This window comes from Salminus brasiliensis, chromosome 4 (assembly GCF_030463535.1).
Source record: "Salminus brasiliensis chromosome 4, fSalBra1.hap2, whole genome shotgun sequence".
Taxonomy (NCBI): domain Eukaryota; kingdom Metazoa; phylum Chordata; class Actinopteri; order Characiformes; family Bryconidae; genus Salminus; species Salminus brasiliensis.
The window spans coordinates 43706547-43732575 of record NC_132881.1 but is presented as its reverse complement, the minus strand read 5'-3'; the positions used below and the strand labels follow the sequence as shown (position 1 = coordinate 43732575).

Sequence of the window (26029 nt, the reverse complement as noted above, 5' to 3'; positions counted from 1 at the left end):
CTCCAACCTACTAATACTAATAACATGTCTACACTAAATGCATGATTAAACACACGACAGGCTGCATTAACCACCTCAGGGGGGCGCTATACGTCATTAGAAGGAGGTAGAAGTAGCTTGCACAACTGCCTGTACAAATTAAATGAAAAGAAACACTGGGCTTGTCCCGGACCATGAGGTCCGAACCATGCTGCGAACCGAACCGTGACATCCCTAATACACACGCAGATATTATGTATATAATATACAGAGACAACACACTGATTGGGTCCCCAAGAGCAAAGGCTATGGAGACAGCTACAGTAGGAAGCTCAAATCCTATCTGCTGAGAGCAAACACCTGTAGCCAGCCAACAACTTCTCACCATAAAGTCTGATCATGATGATAAAAATGCTTGGGATAGATATACAATTGGAACAACTTCTTATTATATTATATTATATTATATAATTAATAATAATAAAAAAGGAGAATACTGGCTTTGGTAGCATGGTGCAACCACCACAACACATACCTTAACATGAAATGTGTATTTTTACACCTCTAATCCACAGTGTCCACGGTCACAGCCAGCCGGCAGTTCAGAGCAGCACAGGAATGCAGAACAGTAGTGTAGTGTGGACGCACACCAACCTGGACTTCAGTCTGGCCGTAGAATAAGCGGCTTCTAATCCACAGGAGTCGGACGTGCTGACGTAGCTTTAAAGAACTGCCGGACGGAGCGGGAGAACTTCAGGTAGAGTCCAGAACAGACAGCAAACGGGGGAAGCGTGAGACACTCCTCAGGTTCATACCAAAGTTGTTCCCACTGAAATGGTCTTCACTGAGGGCGCGTGCTCTCCGGCTCTCCAGCAGCTCTCATGCAGCACATACTGTATCTGTGTTGGACCAGAGCCAGGGTGAAGTTATCGAGCCTCGCTGTGCAGAAGCTCGGTAACGCAATAAGGCGAGTGCAGTGCTGTCACAGGGGCCGATCATGGAGAGCTCTCTCGCACTTACTGTCTCTCACAAGTACACATGTAGGCAAAGACAGACCAGGCCTATGTGGCCTCGCATTAACCTGAGAAATTACGCAGGGTGGCAGCGGCATTTCACAGCTTGTCTGCAGCCGGCCTCCTCCTACGCGTTAGGACCCCACTGGAAACCGGAGCCCAAAATCCAAAAACCAACCCCTCAGGGCACCCTAAACACAGCCCAGACCAAATACTGAGAAATAAAAAAAATAGAAAAGGCTGCTAATCTGGTCAGTAAGTGTTTATTTGACCAGTAAAACACTGATATTAGAATAAACACTAATGATAACATTCCTACAGAAGGTGTTGGTGGTTCTCCATCACTGTATTCATCATTAGAACATCTCCAAAGTTCTCCTCTCTCATGGAGTCTAGTGTTATTTAGAGTTCTCCTCATATCAACACCTGGTTTGGTGGTAAATCAGGGCTTAATGATGGTAAATCAGGTGAGCTGCTGCTGCTGCTGCTGCTGCTGCTGCTGCTGCTGCTGCTGCTGATGGAGTTGAACACATCCTCCACGCTGTGCTGGCTGGACTGGGGGGCGTCCAGGAGAATCCTGGAGGAACCGAGCTCTGTTCTTCAGACTAGCTCACCGACAAGATCTCACTACTTTCTTCAGAAGCTCTTGTTTTATCATGTACTGTCCTGTACATTGTAACTATGGATGCTATACAGGAGTAAGGTTTACTGTCCAAGACTACATTGCAAAGCAGCATGTAATGTGTGTCTTACAGCTAATTCTGTTCGCAGTAATAAAGTTCAACACCACTCATCATCAATAAACATCCAATAATCGTTTGGCTGCCAGTGTCTACTGCAACCCCAACGTAAAGCAATGTAACTGCTCCAGAATATTAAACTACACAGGTACATAGGGACATTATAGCCCAATAAAACACATCCTTTGCACGTCTACAGTGAAAAATAGCTGGATTATGGGACGGTTTATCAGAGTACCCTCCACCCCAAACCTGTCGAGGCCTAGTGAAGAACAAGCAGATCAGCCCTACACTCTTAAAAAGCAACACCAGTGAAACTCCTGAAAACTCTGGTAGCTTTGTGCGTACGATTTTATATAAAAATAATGTCTGCTTGGCAGCGAATCTCAGAAAAAAGTCTCAGAGTAGCCTCAGGTTTAATTCATGTGACATGCTATTGGCACGGACAGGCGGTCCGGCTTCTAAAACAGTGAGCCTACCCTCAATTTGCTCTGCACGTTCCCTTTAGCTAGAGAAGAGTTTCCCCAAAACTGACTGCACATTAGTTTTAGTTTTTTCTTCTGCTTTCAACATCGGCAGACTCTGCTAAAACTGAGACATCACCCACAATCCCTTGTTGAAGAGCGGTGCACTGGGCTTTCTACGGTCTACGACTCGCCTGGGCCTGCTAGCCGAAAGAGGGGACACCCAAAGCGAGAAGCACGGCAAGCGAGACGTAAACCTCCACAGAAACTTACAGCTGTTAATGTGGTCATTTGCTGTGGCTAATGCTACTGTGGTCATTTACACCCCCTTACTGAGCTGTTCGGGTAGCGGCTTTCCGTAAAATGACCCGCCCACGATTACTCAAGAATCCTGAAGAAATGTGGGAAAGCAAGGTGGGGCTAAAAGGCCACTGGTGTCGCTCCACATGGTTCTTAAAGCGATGCCATTAGAGAATAGCTCTTGGTTCCATAAAGGAAGTATCGATATTGGTAATAGAGAGAACCGATACCATAAAGCTCACTGATGCCGTACTTTTTTTTTTTTTAAATAAATTTAGGTTTGTTTACTTTATAAAAACCAAACGTTTAAACAATCAGAAAACAGCCAGTCAAACAGTCTTTGTCATTAATATATTTAATTAATGGTCATTAAATGTCATAAATAAAGACATTGAATGGAACCTTTATCAGGTTCTCTTTCCATGTGGTGTTTTTGGTTCTAAAAGGTTGCGTTTAAGCAGCTGGTTTTAAAGCCACACACTGAAGTTTAGTATCTTTTTACACAGAGGCGTGTTCTTGTAATGAAATGTGAATTTTAAACACTAAATAAAAAGCTGTTTGGTCGAGCTTAGCAAGATTATGCTTATGCCTACTTGCTTACTGCATCGTGGTGATTTATGTTGTTTCATAGCTCTGAAACTTTTCAAATGTGCAGTTACTCAACCAGTACATGCTTTTCTTTTTAAGGAGTATCAGAATTTAGTCATCCATCCAGTATTTAAATCAGAGTTGGTATCGGCAGATACTTACAAATCTGGTATCAGAAAGAAAAAGTGGTATCACTGCATCCCTATTTGTAACCATCTTTTAGATACTTAGCTGTGGATTAGCAAGGGAGGACGACGTACGTGTGATAGAAGTAGTGCAGTCAATGTAACAAGCTAACACCTGCGATTAATCTGTAAAATCTTTTTTTAGCGCAAATGAATCATCTTAGGTCTCTCTCTTTTACGGCTCTTTTAGTGACGTATTAACGGTTTTATTTAGTGATGTAAACACAGCCGAGCTACTGCTGAGCTGTTGAAGCATTTTCTCTATTAAAGCTTTATTAATGCTCTATTAGAAGCCTGAAAAGCTTCGAAAGTGAAGATTTGAAAGCAAAAAAAAAAAAATCTCTAGCCAGTCAATTAGGTTCCTCCTAAAAAAGTTACAAATTTTTACTTGTAATTAATCAGAAGTAATAACAATACATATATATTTTTTAATCGATCGACACTGCTATATAAAACTCATCTGGACACTTTCAAAATGACCACAGAACAAGCGAGTTTAGAGGCCAAATAGACCCGAATTCCCAACGTTGGGTCCAAACAATCAAAGCAAGCAAAGGTGAGAGAAATAAGAGAGGCTCTTATCTCAGAAGTAAAGTTCCAACATCAATTAGACTGAATTTTTGATTCTTCGATATAAAGTGTGTGCTTGACCAAATACAATCTGCCCGGAATAACACAGATGTGACTGAAATGACCAGACCTCCAGTAAGTGCAGGTAATTCAGCCTTAATTTAACCTCAAAAGAGGTGGAAGGAAAACAGTCCTTGCAGAGGAGCTCCTGTAAAAGAGGAAAATACCCCAAGACCTCATGTTAAACGTGTGTATTCTTTAGTCCAAGAGCCCTATATCCCCTGCTAGTCTTAAATAGAACTGCAGGATTAGGCAGACAAACAGCTCCTCTCTCTGAATCGGGCCACTTGATACACAACGAAGGCTCTAAACGGCCCTCAGACCCAAACAAAAGACAGAGAGAAAGGAAGCAAGTGAGAGAGAGAGAGAGAGAGCGAGCGAGCGAGCGAGCAGGAGAGACGGAGCGAGAAAGCTCTGCAGCCATCTGGTAGCCATCAGCAGAGGCAGAGGAAATGATCTCCGGGCCGCTCTCAAACGCCAGAGAGCATCGGCGCTCCGAAACAACAGCTATGAGAGAGCTGAGAATGAAAAGCGAGAGAGATTGAGAGAGAGAGAGACTTCGCAGGCCTGCTGGGAAATGGACTCAAAGTGTGTGTATAGGGCAGTCGAGTAAACTTTGAAGGCTAACACTTAAGTGGAGGTCAGAAATATTTCATTCAGAAAGAGTATTCTACTAGAGACATTTATTTAAATCCACCGCTTCATGGTTGTACACAAACACGCAGACACGCCCCTCAATGAACCATGCCCTGTGCAGTGGACACAAATACCGTAGAGGGGTTAAAGTCAGAGGAAAGCTCACAATCGCCCAGCAAAAGATCACTCGGCTTTGCAGTGAAGCGCAGGCTGATGCATCTCAGCTTCTTCTTTAGCTGTGTAGCCAAACAAACAAATAGAGGCTGTGTTTAACTTGATTGCAGGCTACGCAAGGCATAAACATCCTGTTATCGGCCCAAAAAAACCCCCCAGCAAAATCAACAGTTCATTTACACAGTCTGACGGCTTCAGCCATCTTCCCTTCATGTTCACCATCTTTTTCTGAAGTTTCATCAAGCTTATCTGATTCATTTCTGCATCGGATTCATCATTTTAACACAGTAAGAAGCAGAGTGATCTGATTACCTAATGTAAAAGCCACACAATGTGAAGGAGGGGGGGGGGGGCTTTTTGCACCTCAGTCAATAGAAACTCATAAAACGTGTGTATTACTGTTCATTAGTTATTTAAAGTGGCACTCCAAATAGCAAACGCTGCTAAAAGAGGGGAAAGAGTGAAAGATTTGACTCTCTGATGCTCTGTGAGAGGAATGTACAGTCAAGTGAATAAATCAGGACACCCCATAAAAACCTTTAAACACCTGATCTTCAGGTGATCAATACTGAGAGATGGAGGGAAGATATCTAAACACATATAAACTGAAGAATGTCTTTAATCATCATTGATAAAATATAATTACCTAAAATGTGTAAATCAGAAAATGGTGCAGAACATCAGCTGTAGATGGTAAGAGAGGATTCTGGAGAAGTCGGTCACATTTAAACCCCACACATTGAGGGCATTCTCACACTAGAGCTTTTTTCCGAACCCAGGTCTGGTTGTGCCGCAAGTTCGGTACATCTGGACAAGTGCGAAAGCGTTTTTTTTTTTTTGGGCCAGGAAGCCCCGATCGCTGGTCCTCTGATGCGATCCTGGCGCCACATGTGGGATTGGAGATGGGTTCATTTTGTCATGTGACTACTGAGACTTATCAACTAAGGACCTCTACAATACCTGTTTGCAGGTATTCCTGCACAGTGAAGTGCCGTGTTAGGGCCTAGGATCACCTGTAGAATAGAACAGCTCTATTCTACAGGTGATCCTAGGCCCTAACACGGGTGATCCTAGGCCCTGACATTTTGCAAAAAAAAAAATTATTAATAAATGCATGCAGAAAAGTTTGAAAGCAACCAGCAACAAGGAGTCCCTCCCCTAAACGAGCCGAGGATGGGCCAAGGGTGTAGGGTGCACTTCTGTATTTGGGACTGGTGTTTAGTTCGCCATTTGTTCGGGTTGCTCTTAAAATGTTGACATGAGTGGTGAAGATCACCATGAGAAGATCCAAGAAGCTCTCGGAGGCATTTGGAAAGAGGGTTGCAGATGCTGGGAGAGTCTGAGAAGGAGTTTAGAAAGATCTCAGACCAATTAGAAACCAGCCATTCCACTGCTATATCTGCTATATCATTTACAAGTGAAATAACCGTCAACATGACCAGGTCAGACTGTCCCAGAAAGTTGAGCCCAGGAGCCGACCACTGCTAAAGACATGTGAGGATTGTTGGAGACATCACAGGACCTACAGGTAGCTATGGCAGCATCTTCGTTCATTAGGATCTAAAAGACTAAACTGACTCAAGATCAGCAATTCACTGAGCAGAACAGAGTAGAATCCTATATTTTAGAGCTTCAACGTTTGAGATGAGCTGATGTCAAAGTACAGCATCTGCCACCAGAAGGAGACTGCTGCTCAAGGCTGATTTTCATGAAAGGTCTACAAAAGACTTAGCATTGACTGAGTAGCACAGGCACTACAAATAAGGGCTCCTAAATGTAAAACACTTTTCTGATACTTTTTTTTTCCATGGCAAAAAAAAAAAAAAAAAGCTGACCAAAGGGACCATGTTTGGCCATCTGTGCGTGTTTGTGGGGAGGAACTAAGTTCTGAAAATAGACCCTCTCAAAAAGCTCAATTCTATTCTTACACCATAGCTGGAGGAACATGTAACAGACTCGAGTTAAGAAACTGGAGAAACTTAAGAAACACTCCTCCTGTTACTGGAATCTCCACCTTTCTTGCCAATTTTCTCTTATCTGGGATCACACAGGGAAAGTGCTGCAGACCATCAGTGCTGAGCTCCGAACCCTTACGCCCTCCGCCACAAACAACTTCATTCATTGGGTCCGAAAAACTAAAACTGACTCAAGATCAGAAGTTCACGGAGAAGAACAGAGAATCCTAGATTTTACAGCTTCAATGGTTTGAATATAGAACAACAAATACTTTGCGTTGCACGAGAACCTTTTGTAGACTCTTTTTATATCTTTATAAAACCATTAAAATTATATTTTATGTTTTATATAGCAGCAAAAAAGGGCTTAACCATCAATACGAGTTAATGAACTCTTTTTGCTTCAACGATTCAAGAAAACAGTGTCACTGCTGTGAAGCAGGGAAAGCTATTCCAGTACTAATAGGGCCCTCTTGTGGAGAATCTTCAGCCTGCTAAACCTGAGGTAGCTAACTTTAAAAGAAAAAGTTAGATGGCGTATTTTTCCATTACATAGGCGGTCAATAAACATAGCAATAAGCATAATGATACTGGATTAATAATATAACACAGCTCACTTAAAACATTTTGTAGCTGCCCTACCCAAATTCTAACTTTACAGAAGCAACAGTTTAATGCATTGTGGTTTATTGTGTTATATTTCTGCCATACTGCCCACCTCCACGTCATAATTTTCTGAGTATGACCAGAACTGCTAGAACACGGACACTTCTTTTTTGAGAATTTCCCCACTGCGGGAGAAATAAAGGATTATCTTATCTTATCTTTTAATGCAAGTGAATGTGAATCATTTCTATTTTAAGATGTGCCGGCCCACTTTGATTGCATAGAAAATTATAAAGGGCAGCTGGTATTTTCAAATTATGAATATAGACGCACTAAGAAATGTCAAATCTTTCATTCAGGATAGTGGAGAATTTAAACTTAACATGTACTTTCTTTCCATCATATGCCAAAACCCATGTTCACCGCATGTATAATCTATTGCAAAAAAAGTTACTCTTATTCTAAAAATAATGTTAAAATAATAAATAAATCAAATTGGTCCATCTGCTCCCTCAACAGTTATCACCAATAGGCTGTCTAATTACGCAATGCATCCATCAAAGGATGAATGAACAGAACAAAGAAAAGGAGAACCCATTCAACACTAGACACAATAGTGCGTGATAATACTAAACTAGATGAATCAATAACATCAATAACATCTGTCTAACAGACATAACACACACCCTGCGTTCATAAGGACAAACAGCACAAAAATAAATACATAAAAACTGCTACAACACAGTAACTTCAGAGAAGCAGAACCCTTGTTCTGCCCAAGTTCACCGTTCCCTATTTGACCTTATCTTATCGAAGCTTGGGAAAGAACGTGGCTGAGCAAATACCCACAGCGCATAAAAGAACACATCTGTTTACAAACTGCAGCTGTCGAACCTTTTTGACCAGATGACGATGTGCAAACAGACGCTGTGTACTTAAGGAAGAACTGACTTTTCCTGTAAGATCCTGCAGACTTGCTATCATGGGTGACTGCCGACGGAAAGTCTGCGCTTCAGCAAAGAGTAACCGGCTTACGCACACATTAATGAGAGGAGGGCTTTAGAAACTGCTTTTTTATGATTTAGCATCATTACTGTAATAAATTACTTTGTATGGTTGGGCAATATTTTATTGCTATTGTGGGAACATGCGACACAATATGCTTTTTCTGAGCATACTGTGGATATTGTTTATATTTATTAATGATGCATAGAGTTTGTGATTGTTTAAGAGAGCATATTTAGGATTTAGTTCATTAGAATTGACAATTTCATTGAATTTGGCGCATTAATACTCAATGTTAAATAAAGAAAATTGATGACGTCAATCTTTTTAACACATATTCGGTCTAAAATATTATTTTGCTGGTGCACAATATGTACAATAAAAATGTTTAATTTAAAGCCTTAACCTACGCACAAGCTGTCAAAACTACATTTAGAAAGGTCACCTAAGAAATTCTGTTTTTTAGTTTTTACCAACCAGAACATTTTCTTTTTAAACCGTATGCACGTAAATCCCATAGCTTAACCATAGCAGCCACCTAAGCTTTTTTCCTGTGTAAGATGGTCAGGGCTCCGACTTCCTCAGTAGTTATAATTAGCTGTTCTTGATGCTCTCAGTCGGAGCCCTTCAGATGAGCACCATGAATGACGCTTTAGACATATGACTGACTGGCCTAGAAATAGACCCAAAATTGGGAAGAAGAGTCATCAACACGAAACTGCCACAATAGCTAAGCTGAAGAATGTTACTTTTGCTTATTAAAATGGCTCACTGATCAATGTTCAGCTTATTAAAGCAAATAATAGATTATTATTTGCTTTAAAGATTTTTTTTCAGAATAAGTAGATTTTGACTTGATGCTCTTTACGATTAATAGTTCATACCAACACCAACATGATCACCAACACTGCCGGAAAAAAAAAAGTTGTGTATGTTTGCACAACCCATTTACATCACATGACTGAAAGATGGCAAACTCAAACGACAGACAGAAGAATCTGGAAACGCTCCTCTAGAGAAATGTGTCCTGTCCTGTCTGTAACATGGAAGCAACATGGGGGAGAAGCTGAAAACACAGAGCCAACTCAGCAACTCTTATGGAATTGTTCATTAATCCATACAGAGGTAAATGTTCAGTTAATCAGTAATTAATACTGATTTGAGGTCGTATCGCCCGGCACTAGCTTGTTGTCAGCTTTGTGTCATTTCAGCAAATACAATAAACCCCATTAGTGGAATGGATGAGCCGCATTATCGCCCTGTTGTCCGCTGTAGTGGAGAACACCACTGTCTCCGCCTATGGCCGACTAGGGTTTGATTTTCCATATAAAAATACATTCGCATCACGATAAGTTATTCATTAAAAATCAATACTGTTTTACATGCAATGATTAGTTGCAGAGACTGTTGCGTCTCTGAAGATCCCACTGTTCTGATTGCAGAAACTTATGTTTTTTTATACTATGACAGCTTTCCCAAAATTAGATATTTTTAAAATAGCAGAAAAGGTACTAAACGAATTACAAAAAAAAAAAAGAATAAATAAATAAATACATACATAAAATATATATATATATATATATATATATATATATATATATATATATATATATATATATATATATATATATGTTCATTAGATTCTGAATATCAGTACATTTTTAATTAATTGCTCAGCCTTATACAGAATCCTAACCCCCATATTGTGATATGCATCCTATTGCCAATACACAGCCCTACTCAGCATGTTACAGCTCTGGTGGCTGTTTCTCATGTGATGAGCCACTTCAGGAAAATTTTATGCATATACTTTGACAGTTTTCCAGAAATTAGATTTTTTTAAATAAAGAAAGAAATCAATATGACTTCAAATCAATAACAATTAACATTTACCTTTTTTAAGGGGGCCCATGAACACACACACAGTGGAGAAAATACTAACTAACAGAATTACAAATAAACACTAATAATAATAATAATAATAATAACAATAATAATAATAATTGACATGGGCAAGATTACTTTCTTTTACTTTTTTTTTTAGAGGTTCTGAAAGTTTAGATTCATTTTGCCCAGCCCTATACTGAACCCTAACCCATTATCATGATATACATCATATTGCCAATGCACAGCCCTACTCACCACGCTACATTTTTGAAAAAGCGGTGTCTGTTTCTCATGTAATGAGCTACTTCAGGAATGAAGCTGATGACCAGCTGTTTCTGTGCTCAGTGATGTCATTTGACTTACGTGGGTCATAACAACACAGACTACTCCTCTTTTTCATCATAAGGGATAAATCCGTTAGGAAAGATACGATGAAGCTCTATCCGGATCAGCTGGAGTGTGCTGTAGGATTTATTTTTGATGACTGTGCTCCTTTCATACCAAGTAGAGAAGTTTTTTTGTGGGTAGTAAGGCAGATCTGCTCCTCCGCTTGTGACAAGGTACTTATTTTTGGGGCAAATATAATTTAGAAGATGGGTTGTGCTCAAAAATCTGTGTAAAAATAAATAAATAAAATTGATTTCTGACAGAAAAATACTGCCCCCCCATTAATAAAAATAAACTTATAAATTATAAACAGATAATATGAACAACTGCATACTACCCAAAAAGCTAAAGGGGAAGGGTGATAGTGTGCAAGCGAGAGAGAGAGAGAGCGAGAGAGAGAGAGAGAGAGAGAGAGAGAGAGAGAGAGAGAGAGAGAGAGAGAGAGAGAGAGAGAGAGAGAGACACACAGCAGATGTTGCATTTGGAGGCCCTCTAGAGAGTGGTGTGTGTGTGTGTGAATGAGTTATGGCCTCTGAGGCCTGTTCCCTCACAACTGGAATCCAAACACACACCCAGTCACACCAATAAAACCAAATCAACCGCAGGAGCAAACGCCCACTGAACGGTCATACAGCAAACCCGGCAAAACCTCCAGCAGTCCCGCTCTTCTCAGCCCCTCAAACCATAGGTTTATTATAGCCTTACTAATCTTACGACTATTTATTATTCAGCAGCTTCTCCAAGTTATTCAACTGGTTCTGCTGCTGGTTGATGTTGCACAAATCGGAACTGGTAACAAACAATACTGGTGTTCAGTAGGACTGCAACGGTACGAGAGTTTCATGGTATGGTAACCACCTCACAAAAGATCACCGCTGTACGGTATCATGGTATTTCACAATTTTCTTTATTGATGCTGCTCTTACTATTTGTATTATTATTACTATGATAATTACTACTATTATTAAACTTATTACTATTACTATTACTGATATTATATCTTGATTCTTTGCAATGAAAATTACATTTTTTGGTCGAACAAAAGCAGGGGTGGCTATTGATGACGGGGTTGTGGGTTCAAACCCAGGCTCGACAAGCCAACACAGTTGGGCTCCTGACCTGCTCAGCTCCTCGGCAGCACAGCGATGGCTGCCCACCGCTCCGGGCATGTGTATTCACTAATGTGTGTATGTGTTCATGGATGGGTTAAATGCAGTGTGTGTGAAAACGCTCGCCTCACAATAATGTATTTATGAAGGTGAAGCTCTTTTGATTATTTTTATTACGGATTAATCTGCTGATTTGTTTTTTTCCATGAATCCAGTGACTGGCTGGTTGGTTTAAACTCTGAAAATTGTAGGAAACTGGTGGGATTCTTTGTTCGATGACATTTTTTTCCAATGCTGCTATTAAGGTAATGAGCACGGTGTGATAACCATGCATTTTTGTACCACAGTATACCTAAATAAAAGCAGTATGCCACTGAAACAGCTGTTCAGTTTAAGTGATACTGATACATAGAAACTGTATTAACTGCAATGTAGGTCATTTGCTGAGCGTTTCTGACCTTTGTAAACACGGACACTTCAAACTATGGTAAAACTAAAAGTTCTCAACTTAGTGTCGAGTTCATACATAGAATCTACTTAACACCAGTACGACTACACCAAATATACCCCGAGAGAGCTGATCTATGTTTTAAATGTCAGGCACAGAGAGGCACATTCGTTCATTCTTTTTGGACCTGAAGTAAAAACAAACCATTCTGGAGGGAAGGGCACTATATATTATTATTATTACATACAGAATATTTTTTTTACATGTGGTTTGCTATGCGCCCTTGACTGTATCAATTGGACGATATTTTTGATTTCCAACTGAGACAGGTTTTTATTTTGGCAACTTTTAGAGAAGAAAAAATATATATATAAAAAAATAAAATAAGAAATTAAAAGAGTATCTTAAAGTATCTTACTACTCTGTTCCTCTCAACGAGCCCCATCACTGACCTTATGGCTCTCTCAGCTGACGTCCTTCCTTCCCCTTGGGAAAAAGACCTTTTTGGCAGGTATGGTCCCCCTTTTTGGACCTACCTGGAGGGTCTTGCCCTTCAGAGACTTGGTTCTGTTCTTTTCTGTATACTATGTGTGTGGCTGTGACGTACAGTGCCATCTGTGTACTTGATGTTTGTAAACAAAAAATATATATAAACATAACATCGGGACAAAGTTTCTACATCTGAATGATTCTGTGAACCTTTTCCAGTGACCATCCTGAATCTAACGTGCAGAGAATAAGGAACAGACGTACAGATCCAGATGCGGACACTTTAAAAAGCGTAAGGAGTTAAACATGGACTTCCGCAGGGGCAAAGGTGTTTACATGATGCCAAAAATGTCAGCACCACCACAGCCATTCCTCTTGAGGGCTTGGCCATCCCTGCCTCAGTCATCACTGTGGTTCTGCTATTGTTTACAGTGAAGGAGATCACTTTCCCAGCTAGCGCTGTTTATGTAAACACATGTAAATGGAGAAATCCGCAGGCGTTTCAGCACAGCTCCCACGGTCCTGCTCTTCAGGCAGGTAAAAACCTGTGGCAGAGCGAACACGTGGCTACAGTCATCATACTCAGAATCAGGCCAGTTAGGGCCCTAACAGCTTGTAATACGTCTCTAAAAGGCATTGCGTCTTCTGAAGCTTTTGTGACATGGCTTAAAGCATTAAGTGCCAACGTGTCTACTGTAAATAACCGGCACAGTGGATTGTGTTCTAATGTTGCCTCATGATATGTAGCATGTACAATTTCTATCAGTAACAACGGATTCATTAAAATAGGGACGCACCGATCCGGCTTTTCCAGTTGCGATACAGATACATAAACCTTCTTATCAGCCGATATCAGATTCCAAACCAATACTTTTGTTGAATTAATAAACCGTAAACCTCACCATGTGGGAGAGACTCAAGCCATCAGGATTGACTTAAGCATTACTTTACTAACTTTGTAAAACTAAATATAACAAATTAACATATGGATATAAATGTACGTAACTGCTATTTCTTTGTCACTAAAATAAGCAGTTGTGCAGGACCTTGACACAGCAATCAAATTCAAAACATATATATAAAAAAAAGTCAAACCGCTTAAAATATTAAAATACATCAAATGTATCAGCCAAAACTGAAAAGTATCTTTACTTTGTTAAAAACAAACAGTAATCCATCTTATTTTTAAATGTTAAGTTTAATTCAAAATAAAATCTAGCAGCTGAACCTGAGAATAAATAAATAACTTGGTCAAACATACAAGCAGCAATCAAAAACTGCAAACATCTAAACATTTAGGGCAGTGAAAGGATCGGCTCAATGGATCAGCCTAATTATCCGATACCAGATCCAGCTAATTTTGTGAGTATCGGGAATGATATCCAATCCTAATATCGGATCGGTGCAGCTCTACTTTAAAGCCTACTATTGAAATACTTTCCCATACAGAGTACACTGAGTCTTAGTCAAAATCTGCTGCACTTCAACCAGTTAAACCAGACTAATTACACTGCTTGTAATGAAACGTGCAGTTGACCAGTGTTCTTTAAGCCCTGACAATACCCTTGTTATGCTTAGAAAAGCATATTGTGAATCACAATAACAATTTATCACGATATGATAAAATATCATACATATGTCCACACATATGGATAGCGTGCTAGCTTGAGAACACCACACAAGCTGGAGTACCTTCAAGTTAACAGCAACTATGCATGAATGTAAAAAGATTAAACCAGGTCATTCTGGAAGATTACAGAACACGATTTCAGCAGTTGGACAGAGAAATGCCCACAAAAAGACAGCTGACGCTACAATCATGTACGAATGTTACTTGTTAAAATCATCTACATTCATGTAAATTATATTCAAATGTGTCTTCATCTTCAAGATATTTTAATATATGGACATTAATAAGATGTGTTTAGTAGCCACTTTCTTGTAGGACAAAATTGAAGACGTCTAAAATTGAAATCACATCTGCAGAAGATCAGAACATGGTTAGAGTGGATTCTGTAGGTCTTATTTAAACCCCAGACGTTTAGTCTGGTTTGCCCTTGATTGTTGACGTGAGTGGGATCTCCAGATCAAGCTCGTGGCGCCTCTTTCTGATGGTAGATACCATACTTTGACCAACATTTAGATCCCGTGCTGACATTTTAGGACTGTTGGAGACCTCTTCACGCGTCTTGTGGTCTGTTCTTGGGCTAAACTTGCTGAGCTGGTCTGATCGGGCCATGTTGGCAGTGACTTGTGAAAGATTTAGTGGACAGCGGAGCAGCTGATTTCACACTGTTCTGAGATCATCTTAACCCCCTTCCCAGGTTCCTCTGCATCTACAGCCTTTCTTTCTGAAGGCCTCAGAGAGCTCTCAGGATCTGGCCATGGTAGTGATCTTCACCACTCACGTCAACAATCAAGAGCAGACCAGACTAAACATCTGAGGTTTAAATAAGAGAGACTCCTCCTCAATTGTCTCTAGAACCATGTTCTAATCATCAAAGCTACAAGCTTTAAATGAAAGACGTTTTCGGTGGCGTGCATCTCTGAGACAGGAACAGCCTAGCTCGTTCAGCCGAATAATCCGAAAAATATTCAGCAGATTAACTGATTATAGAAATACTTCATACAGCCCAAGATTTCATTTCAGCCCTTTTGAACATATTATGAGCGCTCGAGATGATTAGATTACATGATTAGACCACACATGGAAAAAGCAAATAAAAGGGTGTTTAAAACCATTGAGTACTTACAGTATTTTTATTTTTCATACAGTTTTGCTCTCTATTATAGTATAATTACAAAAAGCTACTCTCTACTGACTCGACTGAGGCACACAGAGCAGGCTCTACCCTGAGGCTCTACTTACAGAGACAAACAAGCCACTACATTTATATCAAACTAGGCCTGCCCTGTATAAAGGCCGTACCTACAGCTGTACATACTGGACGTTAATATTTAATGCTCCTTTTTCTTATCTGTAATGAGTAATTAATAATTTATTGAAAGGAGCACTACTCATCATTTCTGAGGCTCTCACACGTAATACAGAGAGAAAGAATGAAAGAACTAAATGAGAAAGAAGGAAGAAGGGGAAAAAATCTAAAAGGAAAACTAAAAGCAAAGACAAGGCTAGAAAGAAAAGTAAAAGAAAGGGAAAGAATGACAGAAAGAAGAGAGAGAAACGGGGGGGGAATAAAGTAGGAAAACCTTAAAGCAGAATGAACAAGTGCGCACATTCGCAGCACCCAGCTAATCCGATCACCCAGTAAACAAACAGCGGGTCCTTTCTGCTGGTCTGGCTGCTGTGTGTGAAGTTGAGGGGTTACGTGATCCTGTTTTCACCACTTTAAGCAGATTTAATACATTTCAACTAAGTTCAATCCTTCAATAATGCATTAAAATGAACAAGCAAAAATAAAAGCTGTCCATTTGTTTCATGTACTGGTAAAGCCCAGGCGTAGATACTGCAGGCAGTAAGCAGAAAAGCAGCCACTGGCCCGGCATGAGTAATGTCTTTCTGGGCAGTGGGGTTTGGACAGTGGTTAAGAGCACCAGTAGCTCACGGAAGTGCATTAAGGGAAAAGTGGAATTCTCTATTAGATGGCTACAGCTGCAGCCTGTTGTAGGCCTAGAGCCATGGACATTCCACATTTCCCCCTCTCTCGCTCTCTCTTGCTCTCTCTCATACCCCACCCCCTCTGGTGCATCGTGGGAAAGCTGAATGCTATGCACCACGCTGAGGCCCCTTTAGGCCCTTGAGCCATGGCCCTTTAAAGAAGAAAAAAGAAAATGTAAGAAAGCAGACGTCAGAAATATTCTGTCTAAGCAAGAAACAACCACAAGCAGGAAGCAAGCGAGCCCTGAAGACAACCGAAAAGGAAATGCTCTTAAATTTTTATGCAAGTTGGTTTCATTGAAATATTATGATTATTATTTTATTATTCAGTTATTATTATTAATTGATAGTTCATAATTAATAGACTAACATCATGACATGTTACATATTAAAATTAACTACATTATTTTATTACTTATTAATAACCGGTTTTGCTATTTTGATCTATTATTTTCTTTCAGTTCATTATTCGTCATCTTACAATTATTTTTGCAACTTTTTTATAATATAATTATATAATTATAGCTACAAAAAGGTAACTTTCATCAAAGGAATCGCTACAAAGCTTCTGCATTCGCCTCATAATTATCGTTTTATTAAGCATAAAAAGGTACAGACATCTGACAGCAAAAGACTTCTGTCGTACCAAAAGACTTCAATGCCAGCCAACATTTTTTCAATCTACGTCAATGTCTAAGAGAACTTGCTAACTTCTGCAGTCTACATGCCAGTTTCACTGCCTCTACATTTATTTTAAGGATTGCACAAGTTTTGGAGGGATGGGATGACGAGAACCAATAAGAGGAAGTTTAAGACAAAGACGTGAATGGAAAAAGGCACGAGATAAAAACCTAGAAGGTTTTGCATTGCCAGTTAAGAAACGGGCAATATGACCTTGTTATTGAGTTGACTTGGAGCGAAATACACTTTTCTGATTATTTAGGTGTCTGTATTTCAAGAAGAACTGCATTAATATTTACTATGTAAACATTGCAGAACCAAATGTGGTTCTTCTATGGCATTGCTCAAAGAACCCTTTGAAATAGGGCTGCACAATATATCGTTTCAGCATCGCCGTTGCAAAAGAGGTGTCGGGTGCATTGCATCAAGCATATCAGGCTACAAGGTTTTCGCTGCTCTCACATAGTTCTACCAGTGGAAGATTATATATGCTAATTATCATTTATTTTACTCCAAGAACAGGACACGTTAGACCATTGACGTATAAACATTCATAGATAGATAGATAGATAAAGATAAATAGATAGATAGATAGATAGAGATAAAGATAAATAGATAGATAGATAGATAGAGATAAAGATAGATAGATAGATAGATAGATAGATAGAGATAAAGATAAATAGATAGAGATAAATAGATAGATAGATAGATAGAGATAAAGATAAATAGATAGATAGATAGATAGAGATAAAGATAAATAGATAGATAGATAGATAGAGATAAAGATAAATAGATAGATAGATAGATAGAGATAAAGATAAATAGATAGATAGATAGATAGAGATAAAGATAAATAGATAGATAGATAGATAGAGATAAAGATAAATAGATAGATAGATAGATAGAGATAAAGATAGATAGATAGATAGATAGATAGATAGAGATAAAGATAAATAGATAGATAGATAGATAGAGATAAATAGATAGATAGATAGATAGATAGAGATAAAGATAAATAGATAGATAGATAGATAGATAGATAGAGATAAATAGATAGATAGATAGATAGATAGAGATAAAGATAAATAGATAGATAGATAGATAGATAGATAGAGATAAATAGATAGATAGATAGATAGATAGATAGATAGAGATAAATAGATAGATAGATAGATAGATAGATAGAGATAAATAGATAGATAGATAGATAGATAGATAGAGATAAAGATAAATAGATAGAGATAAAGATAGATAGATAGGTAGACAGACAGTCAGTTATTTGCAATGCCGCTCTATGCAGCTCTACTTTGAAGCACCTGTAAAAGTGGACATCCAATCAACCAAGAATTGAAGAGCTGATCACTCAGGTATATTAATATATTATAGTAAGTTTATATTAATATTATTAATATTGTTATTGCTTTTTAAATTCATTCAATATGTATATTGTATATATAGTGCAAATTATTTATCTACATTTTTGTAACTGAGTGTCTTGCTATCCCTTTCTGCTGTGACACTGAGAATTTCCCCACTGCGGGACTAATAAAGGACTATCTTATCTTACCTCTTAAGGTATATTATATATAATATAATAAGGTATATTAATAATTACAATTAGGGTGGTACCTAATGCTTATTTATTTAATGTAATGAATTATTCTAACAATAAAAAAACAATAAAAATGTCCATTTATACATATTTAAGTGTTTCTCTCAACATTTTAACATATGTTTCAACCATATTCTTCTAAAAAAACACAAAGGCTGCACTGCAGGGCATTACTCTGCAATAAAATACACCTCGGTGTTAGTATTTGAGTAAAAATATTAATACTCCATTTCAGGTTAGGGGTGGCTATGTACTTACCAATGTCATGCAAAGAAAATAATGAAAATCTTTGCGACACGTTGGCACATGTTATGCAAATCGCCGTATTTCTGTAATTGATGACAATTATGTCAACGACTCGCCCCAGCCCTAGTCTTTAAGTACGCTCATGTCCAAGACACCCTCAGAAGCACTGTACTGAAAAGTGCACTGTTTATTATAACACAACCGATAAAATATCGCCATATCGAGATACAGGTTCGAAAACTCCACAGAATCCGTCCTCCACATCTCAGCAAGGCATGAGAGTGACCGCACAGGTCTTGGTCACCTCATAGATCATCCTTCCAAACACCAGAAAATGAGGGCTGGCATGGTTGTGTGCAGTCAGTGCGAGGGGGTCTATACTGAAAACGTGAACGTGCACTTTGAGCCCTCCGGAGCACTCCCAGTAAACAGCACATAGTCAGCTGAACTGCCTCGCTCTTGATCTGCAGCCAAACACCCAGAAACACAGCAGACTTTTGACCCTTGCTGCTCAAAGCTCTGCATCGCTCAGCTTGGAGCAGAAAGCTGGGAATTTAGGCTCGGCGCCTGCACTGAGAATGTTCCCATCTCAGCACTGTATGTACCTCACACCTCAAACTCACCCTCGGTCAGGAGAACAGTAAGTTATAATAAGTTACCGACTGTTGTTAATGTTACCAAGCTAGTTATCAGTTACCTCACTGCACCAGCTGTATGTGGGACATCCTGAGAAAGGCCAGTAATTCAACTAGCACTTCTCAGAGCACATGAAAAGGGCTGTCAAGCTTTCTCAGCTCATGTTACACACTGTGCCAGGTGTCTCGAACACCTGAGCTCCTCCATCCCTGGGCTTATTTTTGAGTTTTAATTTTCAGACCTGTTATTCAGTGCTTTCTGACTATTCAGTAAATATTATAAATTATTCAATAACTGCTCTGAAACTAATATGTAACTCAAGTCATCTGAGAGTGAGGAACGGACAGCTGGGCCCACACACAAGCCTTTAAGTTTTAAAGAGTTTAAGGGACCGTATCCGACACTTCTAGTATTATACTTCTGACATTTAGGATGGGTTATGCTTCACATTATGTGACATTACTATTAATAATTACTATGTAACATCATAGCTTCATCTTTTCTTTATACCGTACAATTACAGGGCTAGAAGACTGATAGTGGTACAGTTTAATCCCGTTACAGGGCTAGAAGACTGATAGTGGTACAGTTTAATCCCGTTACAGGGCTAGAAGACTGATAGTGGTACAGTTTAATCCCGTTACAGGGGTAAGAGGATGTAGTGGTACAGTTTAATCCCGTTACAGGGGTAAGAGGATGTAGTGGTACAGTTTAATCCTGTTACAAGGGAAGGAGACTGTAGTGGTACAGTTTAATCCTGTTACAGGGCTAGGAGACTGTAGTGGTACAGTTTAATCCCGTTACAAGGGAAGGAGACTGTAGTGGTACAGTTTAATCCTGTTACAGGGCTAGGAGACTGTAGTGGTACAGTTTAATCCCGTTACAGGGCTAGGAGACTGTAGTGGTACAGTTTAATCCCGTTACAAGGGAAGGAGACTGTAGTGGTACAGTTTAATCCCGTTACAAGGGAAGGAGACTGTAGTGGTACAGTTTAATCCTGTTACAGGGGTAGGAGGATGTAGTGGTACAGTTTAATCCCGTTACAAGGGAAGGAGACTGTAGTGGTACAGTTTAATCCTGTTACAGGGGTAGGAGGATGTAGTGGTACAGTTTAATCCCGTTACAGGGGTGGGGGGATGCAGTGGTACAGTTGAATCTTGTAGAAATGGTAAGAGTTAGTCTTAAGTTGTGTTTACATTACAAAAACCACACGTCTAGTGTTCAATTTTTACAACTGGATCCATAATTCTGCTAAATGCCATAAATGTAGCATGTTTCAAATTTTGCCGATTGCTTTCACTCCCACACAGACATCCACGCCACAGCTATTCCAATAAGCCTGTGGTAAGGTACGAAGCCATTGGTTACACCCAAACATGCAACACATTTGGACCGAGTAAGAACGCAGACCATCTAATAAGATCACTGAAGACCAGTTTTAAAACCACTGGTACAGACTGAGGAGTACACGGCATGTGCTGAAACTAACAATGTTTACATGGTCGGTCAACGTCAGTAACAAACCTCATCCGGTTTATCTGACCCCTCAAAAAAGACTCAGCAGGGATGTATTTCTACACACAATCTGGTGCCAGCCCTCACAGAAACAAGACGAGAGGCCCACGGCAAGGGTAAATGCTCCCTATTCCATCCAGAACTAACTCAGCCAATGCGGGTGATAGCATGGATCAGGTGAACCGATTGTGATAATCAAGAAAAGCAGCAGCACCAGCAACCTTCATTTGCTTATCTGCCCACATCTAGAAACCATCTAGGCAGCACAACTGAAAGTGATGAGGCGTTAAAGAGCCCATATTGCAGAACAATGATTTTTCTGTATGTGAAATATTATTTTGATGCAGTACCAAAGTCTAAGTCTCAGATACTCCCTAATCAGAGCATTTATTTCCAAATTAAAACATCTCTAGGGTTGTCCCAATCCAGTTTTTTTGCCACCAATCTGAGTCTCTACAACTGATAAAGCCAGACAAGATGTTTTACTAATAAATACTGACATAAATGCACTTTGTGTTTAAATAATGCAACATTTTAAATATTGCAACATTTCAGACTAATTTATTTCGTTTAGTCGATTAAAAAGAAACAAAAAAAGATGATCTATGAGTGTGTTTAATGTCTTATAATCCAGTCTGACTTACCTACCTGATCATTCAGCTCCCAGTTCCTTTAAAACTACCACTGATGTGAAACAGCTCTCGCACAGAGGCTACAGTGAAAGCCCAATGATATGTTTTCTATCGCATACGTGTATTATCCTCCTCCTCGCGGTTTTGAAGGCAATGCTCAGTGCTGGCTTAAAACCACGAAGGTGTGCAGTACTCCCACCAGCAAAACTAAGGGGGTTTCTGCCATACATAGTTACTAACAGCCATAATTCGAGAGTAAGGACTTAATGGGAGCGTATTTTCCCACACAGTCATGACACAGCAGAATTTCAGTCATTGCAGAAGCACAACAAAACTGGGAGGTATTGAGTGGACGGAAAAAAATAAAATCAAATCAAATAAAAATAGCAGAAACTAGACAAAGTTATGAAGGAGGCGTCCAAACACTAGAACCACAGTTATGTCCAGATACGTGCCACATACTCTAAACTGAGAACAAACGAGGACCCTCTGCCCTGCACGTTTTGGCGTTTATCCTGCTCCAACACACCTGGATCCAGCTAATGTGTCTAAACTAGCAGAAGCAGAAAATCACTCGAACGTGCAGGGCAGGGAGTCCCCTCATGGTTGGGAACCAATGGCCTAGAGGATGCTCTACTAAATGGTAAAAACAAAGGATCAGGACTGGATTAGGCTTGAAATAGCCTATTCAAATATGCCTGGATCGGCCCCAAACCGACAGTGGTTTGTCCTACCTACCTGATCATGCTGAGGTTATAATCAGTGCTTCCGTCTGGGCTGCTTTTTCAGCTCGAGGCACAATACAGCCCATTTACCTACATCAGCCTTAAAGGCTCAGTAAGTACCAGCCTAGTGACCATTTTTCACATGACAGTGCACCCTTTAAAAAACACATCACGCCATCAGGCATTAAACTGCACGCATAATTAGAGTAAACGTTTATTTTATAACTAATTCAAAACAAGAGCTGTTCAGTGGACTGAACTGGCGGCTATTAAGCACTTCTAAACACCGATAAGACGTGCTTAAAAGGTCTGTCCGCAGGCCTTTTTTTTTTTTTTTTACAGACCCAAACAAAAGATCACATGAATTGGGTGGTTAATACTCCTTGTGTTACTGCAGAGGATAAAAAAATAATAAAGAAAAAGAAGAAAATCCAATAAAAGAGCAACGCTTGCACCTGGAGGAGGTCAGCCACGTGTTTGGCTGAGGCTTGACAGCAAGGTAACCACGAGCGATTTCATTATAGATTAAAAAGGAGGTATATTACATCCTGCAAGCCTCAACTTACAGAGGACTGCTGACCTGTTCGGCGTTTCTGAGCATCTGATCGCCGACTCTTTAATTTCTCACTGCAAAAACAAAAACGCTAACACACATTAAAAACACTCAACTTCTGCCTTCAGTCTTTCGTAAGACGGGTGATGTTTTTCCCCCTAGAATGAGGATAAATAGTGGACTGCTGACTCGGGCGATTTCCACCACTGGACTATTTATTCCACTATCTCAAGATCTCTTTATTTGACCGGCTGGAGAACCAAAAGCAAAGATCTGCAGACCTTAACATTCCATTGATTCCAACATTTTAGACTGTTAGATTGAGGGAACATCTTACATCTTTAGATACCCTTCCTAATCTACCTTAACGCCCTTTAGGGGCTTCATTCAAGCCAAACCTCACACTTGGCTTCAACTTCCACCCAAACCTGTGCTTTAAAAGCAAGACGGAGACCACAAATAGAAAGTCTAGCCTGTGAGAAGAAGAGGAGGAGGAGGAGGTAGAGAAGGTGTGGGTAGGAATTAAGGCATGACTGCACAAAATAGAGACCTTAGTGTCACAGTAATTGTGTGTTGTGAGTGTGGAGAGTGTGGAGGGTGAGAAGGCAGGGTAGGGAAGGGTAGAGTAGGGAAGGGTAGAGTAGGGAAGGCAGGGTAGGGAAGGGAAGGCAGGGTAGGGAAGGGTAGGGTAGGGAAGGCAGGGTAGGGAAGGGTAGGGAAGGCAGGGTAGGGAAGGGTAGGGAAGGCAGGGTAGGGAAGGGTAGGGTAAGCAGGGTAGGGAAGGGTAGGGAAGGCAGGGTAAGCAGGGTAGGGAAGGCAGGGTAAGCAGGGTAGGGAAGGCAGGGTAAGCAGGGTAGGGTAGGCAGGGTAGGGAAGGGTAGGGAAGGGTAGGCAGGGAGGGAAGGGTAGGGAAGGCAGGGTAGGGTAGGCAGGGTAGGGAAGGGTAGGGAAGGGTAGGCAGGGAGGGAAGGGTAGGGAAGGCAGGGTAGGGTAGGCAGGGTAGGGAAGGCAGGGTAAGGTAGGGTAGGCAGGGAAGGCAGGGTAGGGAAGGCAGGGTAGGCAGGGTAGGGAAGGCAGGGTAGGGAAGGCAGGGTAGGGAAGGCAGGGTAGGGTAGGGTAGGCAGGGTAGGGAAGGGTAGGCAGGGTAAGGTAGGGTAGGGAAGGGTAGGCAGGGTAAGGTAGGGTAGGGAAGGGTAGGCAGGGTAAGGTAGGGTAGGCAGGGTAGGGTAAGCAGGGTAGGGAAGGGTAGGGTAGGCAGGGAGGGAAGGGTAGGGAAGGGTAAGCAGGGTAGGGAAGGGTAGGGTAAGCAGGGTAGGGAAGGGTAAGCAGGGTAGGGAAGGGTAGGGTAGGCAGGGAGGGAAGGGTAAGCAGGGTAGGGAAGGGTAGGGTAGGCAGGGAGGGAAGGGTAGGGAAGGGTAGGGTAAGCAGGGTAGGGAAGGGTAAGCAGGGTAGGGAAGGGTAGGGTAAGCAGGGTAGGGAAGGGTAGGGTAGGCAGGGTAAGCAGGGTAGGGTAGGCAGGGAGGGAAGGGTAGGGAAGGGTAAGCAGGGTAGGGTAAGGTAGGGTAAGCAGGGTAGGGTAAGCAGGGTAGGGTAAGCAGGGTAGGGAAGGCAGCAGCAGCAGTACATGCTGAAAATACTGCAATACCTAAAATGTTGACAAGTAAACAAAAGCCAGCACACACCCAGGACAGGTTTTGGGGAATGCATAGCTGAGTTATAACCAGATTCAGGATTTTGACCCCCCCCCCGCCCCCCTCTACACCTCGTTTTCTGCTGCTGTAGGTGCTGTAGGTGCTGTAGGTGCTAGAAAGCAGCTTATCTGCATGGATGCTGGCTTCGCGGTCAGCCCCCGCAGACCACAGCGCATTTGAATAGGACTGAGATTTACTTACATAACGCCGCAACTTTTTCTCTGGTGGAGACTTTCTCAGCCAGCCCGAGCACACCACATCCCCCCCGCTCATGTTGTTTCTGCCTAAAGCTGCTCCTTTCTGTCCCTCGAAGAGATCCGAGACGCAGGGCGAGCTGGAAGACACACAGACACGGCGCTCGGTGAAGCGCACGCGGGCAAAGTTGGAGGAACACGCGAGAAAACAACAGGGGGGGAAATACCGTCAGTGCTCCCAGCTCCCAGCTCCCAGCTCCCCCACAGCCACGCCAAACTCTCAGCACTGAACGACCTGACTAATCCTTAGTCTTATATCCCAGAAAACATGTGAAAATAAACTCCGCGCTGATTTAAAGGGGGAATCCGCACTTTTCGCTTTCCCCAACGGACCAACGGACCAACCGACCGAGCGACCGACCGACCGAGCGTCCGCTGAATCCCACAACTTCGACCGGGCTGTTTCGGTCAAAAACTACACCTTCCCCGCACCTTTTCGCCCTGTTTCGCCCCTTCTCCAACACATTATGTCCGTTTCGAGAGAGTCTCCGTGCTGTTAATCCTCCTTTTCCGTCGACCTTTCCCTCCCCTGCGCTCCTGGATGATTGACAGGCGATAACCGTCGATACTTTTCCCCCAAACTCGAACTCCACCGGGAGGGGGAGGAGAGGGAGCAGCGACGAATTATGGGAAATGTAGTCTTCCGCTACACACGACATCGGCGACTTTCTCGCGTATTAATCAACACCCTTTTTTATTAATAAAACACCAAAGCAAGCCTTGACAATATTATATGCAGCGTATTATATACAACTAAACCAGCTAGTATTTGTATTAAAACGCTTTAATGGAGGATGTCGAAAGTCGTCGCGGCTTTAGTGAAGAACTACACTCACCAGAATGCAGCTCGACCGCCTCGTCCATAAATCCTAAACTATCGAGGAGTCTCACATTTTTTGTTTTTTAATTTTTTTAATCAAAAACAGGTTTGATATTACGTACCTAAATACTCTAAAATATAAATATTACGGTAAATATGAATTATTATTATTATTTATTACTATTTATTACTAAATCTGCCATGCCGTGACTTGGCTTTCCCCTCCTTTATGCACATAAACATATGAAATGAAATCAGGAATGCTAATTTTAGGGTCAACTTTATAATGAACCCTCCTAAACACAGCATTCCAGTGTTTCCCTCTCTGTTCTTCCTTCCCTCTGTGAGAGAGACTGGCATGGCTGGAATGCTGCTGTAATGGGAAACGCCTTCTCCAATCAGCTCCACTAACAAAGGCCTGTCTGCTCACACACAGCTCTGGGAAAGCAG

General features: G+C 41.0%; 1 protein-coding gene across 7 annotated transcripts in view; it reads right to left on the bottom strand.

Annotated features, from left to right (window-relative positions):
• The window catches only part of gab1 (GRB2-associated binding protein 1), a 95441-nt gene extending 70102 nt beyond the window's left edge, over positions 1 to 25339 (bottom strand). For 2 of the 7 annotated variants that reach the window (XM_072678538.1, XM_072678539.1), the window contains exon 1: positions 24707 to 25338. In XM_072678538.1, coding sequence (XP_072534639.1) covers positions 24707 to 24778 — 72 coding nt within the window. In that variant the 5' untranslated portion in view covers positions 24779 to 25338. Of the gene's footprint in view, positions 1 to 24706 lie in introns of all 7 variants that reach the window. The other 5 variants (XM_072678534.1, XM_072678535.1, XM_072678540.1 and 2 more) reach the window with 5 other exon arrangements.
• Between the last annotated feature and the right edge of the window lie 690 nt (positions 25340 to 26029).